Source organism: Talpa occidentalis, unplaced genomic scaffold (assembly GCF_014898055.3).
Source record: "Talpa occidentalis isolate TD23 unplaced genomic scaffold, MPIMG_talOcc4v2.1 talOcc4.16, whole genome shotgun sequence".
Lineage (NCBI taxonomy): Eukaryota > Metazoa > Chordata > Mammalia > Eulipotyphla > Talpidae > Talpa > Talpa occidentalis.
The window spans coordinates 68,876,753-68,885,906 of NW_023601653.1; the positions used below are offsets into that span (position 1 = coordinate 68,876,753).

Sequence of the window (9,154 nt, forward strand, 5' to 3'; positions counted from 1 at the left end):
TCCCAAATGAAGTAAATGAATTAAAAGGGGCATTCCTTTCTTTTCACAGCATTTGCTAGAGAATTGCTCTGTAAATTTTGAGAAGTCTTAAGACTTACATAGGGAAAAATCATGAATTATTACATTCAAAGCTACTTATTTTTATTTATATGATATAAAGCAATGAAACATATGGAGTTCTCATGAAGTGCAAAGCACACTTTCCTCCTGTTGGAGGTGTAGCCATATTCTTGCTTTTATTCCTCTTCATTTATTTGTGCCTTCTCGTCAAAGAGATTTTTCTTGATTCAGAATATTTGCTTGTGGCATTTCACAAATCCGAAACAGATTGAAGAAACAGGGCACATCATTCCAATTTTTCCTTGGGTTTGAAGAGTCTCTTATGGTGACGCAGTCTTCAGCTGTAGCTATGTTGTTAGGCTCCCCTGCATCCCAGAAGCTGAAAGAGAGACACATGGGAAATTGGAAATCCTAACCACAAGAGGGCAAGTGCCCTAGTACACTAGGCAAACTGCATTTGTGTTTTTTCACTTCACATAGCACTTAAGTGAAGGAGGTGTTATAATGTCCACATCATTGACAAAGAGAGGGAACCACAGAAAAGTGAAACCACTTGTTTAAGTTATAGTTTGTGAGTCATGAAGCAGACTGGATCTTTCAGATTTTCTGTTGTCATGCTCTTTCATGTTCTAAGACCCAGAATGAGAAGTTACAGAAAGGATTCATATCCTGATGTATCTTGTTTGGTTCCCTTTATTCTACAAAGGGCTTGTATTAACTTAGGTACATACATCAAAGGTGTTACAATGTTTAAGTGAAGTAACTTTCTAAAGTATCAAAGGATCTGGGCTATACTCTTAGCAATGATTTAAGCCCCCCTGCTCTTTTATTTCCTCAGTTGCTAAGTGAAGATCGATAATATTGATGTAGCTCAGAAAGGTGGAAATTAAGTAAAATTTAAAAATGATTGAGATACAAAAATTGAAAACTCAAAAATGCTGTGCTCTAATGACGTACAGCCATTGTAAGGAGAAAAGAGTTGACATCATGGAGAGTCTGTGTTTACTCAATTAAGCATCTACTTTTTTTCTCAAATCACTATTTTTATCTCATTTACTACAGTTTGGGAGCATAAGACTCTGAATGCCACTCTGTGCCTCTTCTGCATTTCCAATGAGTGAATCTTCAATTCCAATCCCTTCTCATAATCACCTGTTACTTTCCCTTTATTTTTGAGATAGTTCTAGGAAATGGAAGCAGCAGATACTCATATTTCTGTTTACTCATCTACACTTGCTCTTTCCCTTCTTGCTTTGAATTTCACCAAGGATGGATCTGAATATATCTCATGAAACAGAAGGACATTCTGGTAACTCCCCTCAACAATGATGTAATGAGGATCAGAGTAGGGTTACAATTCCCCTACAAGAAGAAAAGTACCTGAGAGACTGGTTGAGAGGTGTGCCATCTACCCATTGCCATTGACTCTCAACCATCCTGTCTGTCAATCCAATATAAAACTCTTTTCCTCTAGGTTTTGTAATGAAAAGGAATTCCTATGGAAGATGCACAATAAAAAAAAGAGAAAGCAATTATTTCAATTCTGAACAAATGTGGAAGGTAATTTTTTAAAAGATTTATTTATTTATATTTATTTATAAAAACACTGGGTACAGTCAGAAGTATGGGAGGGTGAGAGAATTCACCAAAGCCAGAGCGGAGAACAGAACAGTCAGACCAAGGAAATACACTGCTGAGGGGAGCAGCGGGTGCGGATTAGAGGTCTGTGTGCCATGTGGGACCCTCGCCTGCGGCTGGGGATGGAACCAGCACTGCAGAGGCTGCAGGCAACTTCGCAGCCCAGCGCTCAACTGCTCCGCCACCGGGGAGGCCCTGAAGGTAATTGTTATCATAGATAAAGCAGGGTTTAGTCTAGAGATGATAGATAAATGGTTTGAAATTATAAATTCATCAAGAATTATATTCTGGTTTCTTTTATTGTGGCAAAATTACATGTAACATAAAACTAAACCAGCAAAAAAAAAGAATCTTCAACAGAGGATATTCTCTAGAACTCATTCAAAAATTTATCTATTGTTATTACTAGCCAAATCTACAGTATGTATCTAGCACAAAACATTATTAATCACAACTTCAAGTAATACTTGTGTTCCCACTTTCATAGGATGTAGCTAAACTTACTGGTCATCCCAAAATTAACTCCCTACCCTTTCTGCCTACCTAGTAACAAAGGAATGAAACATTCCCTTTTTTTCTTAGGATTTTCTAATGCTGAAAATAAGTTAAAGTTGGTATTCACTTACAGAAATAGTAGGAATAGCATAATACATACATATCATAAATTCATTTAACCAGCAGTCAATCTATACACATGTATGGAGAGGGCTATCGATGCTGTGAAGAGTGTCATATATTGGGGACTGTACTCCAACTACCTGCTCCTCCTGGGTGTTGATAATCACCAGATGAGCTCCCATGTCTGAGCAGTTTTTTACACTTAATGTCCAGGTCAATGTGTTTGTAGAAAAGAAGTAGTGGCTGGAGTGAAAATAGACCCAATTCAGTGGACAGCAATTCTTGACTGAACCTGGGAGAGAAGTGTTTGAGGGTTTCCTGTGTGAACTGAGTAAGAAACAGAACTACAATGATGTAAGGAAAAAAATAAGATTAAAAAATTCTTTTAAATAAAATATAAAAATTTTACTTGTTTTTACTGAAGTACCATTGTTTACATTCTTGCTAGTATTTTGAAAGTATAGGGTTCCCTCCTGAGGTGTAGTCACCATAGCTCTCCACTACTGAAGCACCCATAGTCCTTCACCTAGTCCATTGGGCTCTCTCCACCCCAAACCCCCAATATCACTACTCCCCTCCCCCTCTGAAAACCACAGATCTTTGGTCATCTGCAAAGGTTGGATTTAAAGTTTCTCTTTGACTCTTTGATGAAACCCATCACTTATGTCAGAAAGATTAGACCCCCTTGTTCATGTTCCACATCTTACCAAGACTTTAGATAATTCCTATGTCATTGAACACAAACAGCAATTTTCTTCTCTTTGAGATGAAATTATCCTCTTCCAAATACCAGTAGCAGTAAATGAAAATATATACTATTTCAGTTATGTTCTTGAGATAGAACCTTATTATCTGTTCTTAGACAGCGAAGGTCAGAGAAGTTATGTATTATATCTGAGCACTATCTCTATGTTGCCAAACAATGAACCCTCAAAAAAAAAAAAGATCTCCAAATGGGTTGTATAATGAGTGAAATTTCTTAATTATAGAATGTAAGCCTTCAAGCTTATTAAAAATAAATAATTCAATCTGACTCAATTTAATGGTGAGGAAATTATAGCTCAGAAGGAAATCACTTTTCTAGTGTTATTCAGAATTTTGCTAAGACTTGGAACAGGACTATATGTAAAACTTCATTTTGGAAGCAGGTGATGAATTGGATGGGATGCATTCCTGGGGACAGTATCCTTCTACTTCTATATTAACTGTTAGGGCATATACATCAAATATATTCCAAAAGTTTGTTATAATGTTCCCCAAATTTTCTGCACCAATGCTAACTGCTTTCTCAAAGTTCTATTCCTATCTTCTTACCATCTCCTCATCATTCTCTCACAGAATAGGCAAGAGTTTGCATTTGAAAACAGGCCCTAATTCAATTACTTGTCCCAAAATTGATCTAGAAACTAGAAAATGCTGATATATAAATGTGGAAGTTCAGATGTGAGGATTCTTGTACCTGACCCATCACTGTAGCAGGAGAGTCCCATCAAGTCATCACGTGGCTGGAATTCTTTCTCATTGCAGCATTGAAAGATGAGATGTGTCACTGGAAGGAAAGGGGCACACGTAAAGTTCATTACTCTTGCTAAAAATAAATTTTATCTTTTTTGTATTCAAAACAGAAGTGCCCATAGCTGTGATGATATTCTATTACTATGTAATTTTCCTCAGGAACAGGAGAGGTGGAGGGGCAGGAGGAATTTACTTACGGTTTGTCTGACTTATGAGGATGAATGTGCTTTATTTCAGGCCCTGAAGGCCCAGAGAAAGCAAATATGTTTGTTTATCTCTCATGCCAAGTCGTGCCCTCTCTATTCTTTCCAGAAAGTGATTTCTCATGTCTCTGGCTATGACTGTTATCAAACCAGCACCCCAGAGACCAAAAAAGCGGGGATTGTTATGGCAGTTCACTGTCTGATGTATTCCCAACAAGCAGTTAAATGTGCTTGATGATTTACCTTAAACAATGTCTCACCCTGTCTTGCTGACCAGATCCCAACCACCTCTCTCCGGCTCAATCACCTGGATAACAAACACCAGAACAACCCAGAGCTGGGCAGACCTGATCCTGAGTGACTGCAAGTAGCCGAAACCTCATTAAAATCCTAAACTCTCCTCTGAGGGAGGATCCTCAGCGCCAAACCACCAGGTAAACTGAAGCATGTTCTGTCTCCAGGGCCTGGGCAGAGATCCTCAGCTGCCCGGTACTCAGCATCCAATCACCCAGGACTTCCTCTTTCTACTTCTGGGCTTTCCCTTTGAGGAAACCCTTGAAATCAGGATGAAGTTTTGGGGCTGATGGAAATGTTCTTTGTCAAGTTTATGGTGGTGGTTACACGACTATTTACATTTGTTCAAACTCATCAAACTGTACTTAAAGGAGCAATTTTTATTTTTATATATTATTCAATAAGTGACTTTAAAATAAAGAGTTTGAGGCTGAACTATTAAAAAAGTGAAAGCAGAGAACAAGAGGAAGACTGAAGAAGGGATGAGGCTCACACTGGGGCAGTGGTTGCTTGATAAGAGGCACAGGGTTTAAGAATCTTATTCTTGAAAGTCAGGCTGACTTGAGCTTGAGTATTGACTGGCTGTGTGATCTTAGGCAAGTGCTTGAACCACTGTAATACTGTTTGTTCACCTATAAAATGGGGATAAGAATACTATCAATCTATGATGCCTTGTAAAAAAAATTTAAAATATTTTGAATTCCCTATTCAGGGAGGCAATCCTTGGAGATATCCCCCTGCCACCTTACTTGTCACAAGTAATAAAACTTCTCTTTCCTCCATAAACTTGGATCTGGTCTATTGGCTGAAACCCCCCAAGATGTGAACCCCTTTATTCAGTAACTGCATCTCACAGAGGGGGTTACAGTAATGATCAGGGAACAGAAAGAGGGGCTCAAGGCCACCAAGGAGATGAAGAATATCCGTCATGAAAATTGAGTCAGGGGTCACTGAAATTTGGTAACAGTTCTGTGCTAATTGGGGTTTCTGGCTTAAAGACTAACCCAGGTGGAAAGCAGGGAAGGGAAGAGTAGAATAGAAATAGCTTTTGCAGAAGAAGAGAATCCACAGGCAGCAAGGAAGAATTTACTTCTGATACTCACTGGAGAGACTGAACTTGACCTTTAGAACTTACCAACACATCTGGTGATAAAACAGGCACTGAGAAGTAGTATGGCAGCCCCGGAAACAGTCCACAAGAACATTTGGGAGGAGAATAGTCTTTCTGTAGAAAGACAGAAACATAGTCAATCTTCCCTAAACAAGATACAAAAGATACCTATGAGATTCTTATTCATCCTTACTGATTTCCTTCCACCAATATTATGAGTGTTGAGTAATTCTCAAGCTTCAGCATGCATCACAATCATTTGGGGGATTTGTGAAAACACAGAGCCGCAGAGTTGACAATTTAGTAGAGCTGGTATGGATGCAAGTTCCCGAGAGCTGCTGATGGTATTGACTTGGAGACCACACTTTTATTTATTTATTTATTTATTTTTTAATTAATCTTTTTATATTTTATTGATGAGGGAATGAATCCTGTCTTTATTTATTTTATTTTATTTTATATAATTCTTACATCATTTTTCATTTTTGCACAATATATGCATTTTCATTTTGGTTATATTCCCGATACAGTACCCACCCCACCTTATTTTGGCCCTAATCCCTCCTCTCCTCCCCACCCCAGCCAAACCACACTTTTAGCTCTTACTAATTTTAATACTGATTCATGAACTTGGACAGAAGTGTGATGTTTTTCTTCCAGGTCTCACAGATTTTCTCTCTCTCTCTCTCTCTCTCTCTCTCTCTCTCTCTCTCTCTCTCTCTCTCTCTCTCCCTTTCCCCCTTTCTCCTCACTCTCCATTTTTCTTGTCTATATCCAGCTCTTCTCTTTCTGTGTTTCATTTTTCCAAGCCCTTTATAAGTCAGTAAGCTAACACTTGCAACTATCTAGTAGTTTCTCTTCTCCTTCCTCCAATGCACATTTTAAAGATAGGGAAAATGGGTTCCCCTGAGGTGCAGTGGTTTGTCCAGTTTGACCCAGTGACTTGTAGGAAGAGGAGAAGCAGCAGTAACTTTTCAGTTCTGTAACTCCCAAACTGAAGTCCAGCCATCTTTCCAATATAACATAGTTTTCTAATCATTCTCTTTTATTTTCTTCTCTTTCATTTTCTCTCCCTGTCTCTCTGCCTGTTATTTTACTTTACTGAAAACTTTCCTGTTGTTCTGTCATGCAACACATGTATTAATCCTGCAAAGAAAAAAGAAATCTATGAAAGAAAAGAGACAAGATTTTACCTGTGCATTGCGATGGAGATGATTTGCATGAATTCATTCTTTTTCTTCCTTTCTCTTCTTCCACCCTCTGTCTCTCCCACCTCAGTTTGAGTCCTGGAGTATTTTGTTAGTAAGATTTAAGGAGAGTGAAACTTGAAGGATGAAAGCTTTATCATCATTTTAGGAAGCTCAACCCTAAATATATAAGAATATTAAGTTGTTCCGCGGCTGTCTGTGTATTTAAGTCAGGATTTCCTCTCTTGCACAAGCAGGACAAGGTAGTTACAGGGCAACAAAGTGAGTCCACATACTAGCACAAGCAGTGAATGGGAAAATGATGAAAGAAGAAGAGGAACACATTGTGAGGAAATATGAGGGGCTTAAAAATAATTGTCTTATTTTGGCAGGTACAATATCTCTGCTTTCTTCCAGGCCTAATTCAACCCTCATTTTTTCCTTGACCCTGGTGGAGCCCTCCCCTCCAGTCAGAACCATCACTCATTGGTTAACAGAAACGGAACCAGCTTTAAGCCCTCACAGCACTTGGCACAGAGCTGGGCACCCCGTTCACATGTTTTACCTTAGCCATGTGAATTTCTCTTCATCTTTTGCTTTTCTTCCTATATCCTTTGCAGCTCTTGAACATTCTACTATTGTGTATTTATTTAACTTTTTAAAAAGATTTATTTATTCATTTAGCATAGAAGAACTGGGGGGGGGTGTAGGCGAGGGATATGGGGGAAGTAAGAAGATTCACCAGAGACAGAGTGGGGAAAAGAACAGATGGATTTACAGAAATACACTGCTGAACAGAGCAGTGGGCAAGACAGGAGGGGTCTGTTGCATCATATGTGGGTTATCTCCCTGGCCAGGGAATGAACTCAGGCTGTGGTGGTGAGCACTGAGACTTAACCCCTAGGCACTAGGGAGGCCCACCACTGTGTATTTATATCCCTTTCATTAGAGCGTTGATCACTTGTCTGTTTCACAGGTCCACCTCAGCCTCATGTTCTATGATTACTTTGAGACTCAGCTCAATTCCTTACATCATAACACAACTTCCGAAGACTTAGAGACTCAGGAGGCAGCTTAATTCTACTGTTGTGAATTATTTGGGGATTTGGTTTTATACTGTAGCTCACATTTGAATTTGAAGGTCAGAAATCACTTAAATTAGACATTGGACTATAAATACGTCTATGGAAAGTTAGTTAGATATAATAATGTACCATCTCTTCCTTAGAGATACTTAACATAACTGATCTCAGTTGATTTAAGTTCACAAGTATGAGGGGGAATTAGTAATTATGTGTGTGTCCGTTGGGGTGTGGGTACTCACATAGCCACTGACTCACTGCCTTTCCATGTCTTAGAAAAAATTCCTTGTTCTAAAACGGACATTTTACTGTTGCAATGTATTGGTCAATTTCTCCTTCAGTCTTCGTTTTGCTCTTGAATATATTTATTAAAGAATGTTTTAAAATTATACATATATATATAGTAAAATAAACCCATTTTTTAAATGTGTATTATTGGGAAATGAATTTTGACCAGAGAAAAGAAATTATCCAGTGGATGAGTTATATAAATTATTAAATGGTAAATTATAATGACTACAGTCAAATTTTTATTAATTATGCACACTTAGACATAATGCTAATAATTATACATTAATAACTTTATGAATATGAAATCTATCAGCTATTGAACATTAATATTTTACCAGACAAAATATGTATATTTTTTAAGCCCTTGCTTTACCACTTTCCCAAATTTTGAATGACATTTTTTTGTAGTTAACCATATGAGCCATATGTAAAAAGTAAAATACCTCCCAGCTATTCTTAGTACACATTACTAACGTTGACCACAGTCGATGATTTCTTACGTACACTAGGAGACATTTTCTAAGCTTATATAATAAGGTTGTATAATAAGCTTTGTCTGTAATATATTGTTTATTTATTTTCATGCAAGTAAGATCATACCATGCATACTTTTATGTTTTGAATATTAACTTTACAACATATATTCATCAATATATTTGGCCATCTAGATTCTTCTTTTTTTCCAGAAAAATTTATTAGTATCCAGGCACCTGCATTTGTCAAGGAGTTAGGAGACTAAAGAGGTTCACCAAAATATCTGAAAAGCAACTAATTTTAAAGAAATATATAGTAAGTTTCAGGAACCACAAAATAAAGAAGTACACAAGATGTATTATGTAACTAATGGTTAAATTGCATGATTCAAGCTATAAATTCTATGAAAGGTCAGAGCAATCACTGCCAGCCAGTATGGAGTGAAATTTGAATATACATAAGCCTGAGCTTCCACTTGAGAGAATTATTAACTGCCTAACCAATATCTTCTTTATTTTTTTAAATCACTCATTTTTATTTAATTATTTTTTTACATCATTGTTCATTTTAAACAATATTTGCTTCCCCCCACCCCCTCAGGTATAGTCCCCATAGAGTTTCCTTCAACAATGCACCCATGCACCATCAGCTTAGTACCCTGTGCTCCTCCCTCCCTCCCTC

At 37.6% G+C, this 9,154-nt stretch overlaps 1 protein-coding gene across 1 annotated transcript; it reads right to left on the bottom strand.

Moving 5' to 3' along the window:
- Positions 1-267: 267 nt before the first annotated feature.
- LOC119247750 (C-type lectin domain family 4 member E-like) lies at positions 268-6,669 on the bottom strand. The gene is made up of 6 exons (XM_037514404.1): positions 6,633-6,669; positions 5,464-5,553; positions 3,776-3,865; positions 2,457-2,608; positions 1,441-1,556; positions 268-439 (listed from the first exon to the last, which is right to left on the bottom strand). The coding sequence occupies exons 1-6, from the start codon at positions 6,667-6,669 to the stop codon at positions 268-270; spliced, it is 657 nt and encodes a 218-aa protein (XP_037370301.1).
- Positions 6,670-9,154: the final 2,485 nt, after the last annotated feature.

What these genes read in the sequence shown, in the direction of transcription:
- LOC119247750 (XM_037514404.1), bottom strand. Translation starts at nt 6,669, where the DNA reads ATGAATTCATGCAAATCATCTCCATCGCAATGCACAG. An exon ending in CTGCTACAGTGATGGGTCAG is followed by an intron (nt 2,609 to 3,775) that starts GTACAAGAATCC and finishes CTTCTCTCCCAG; the next exon opens with GTTCAGTCAAGAATTGCTGT. An exon ending in CCTCTCAACCAGTCTCTCAG is followed by an intron (nt 440 to 1,440) that starts GTACTTTTCTTC and finishes TCTCTCTTTCAG; the next exon opens with CTTCTGGGATGCAGGGGAGC.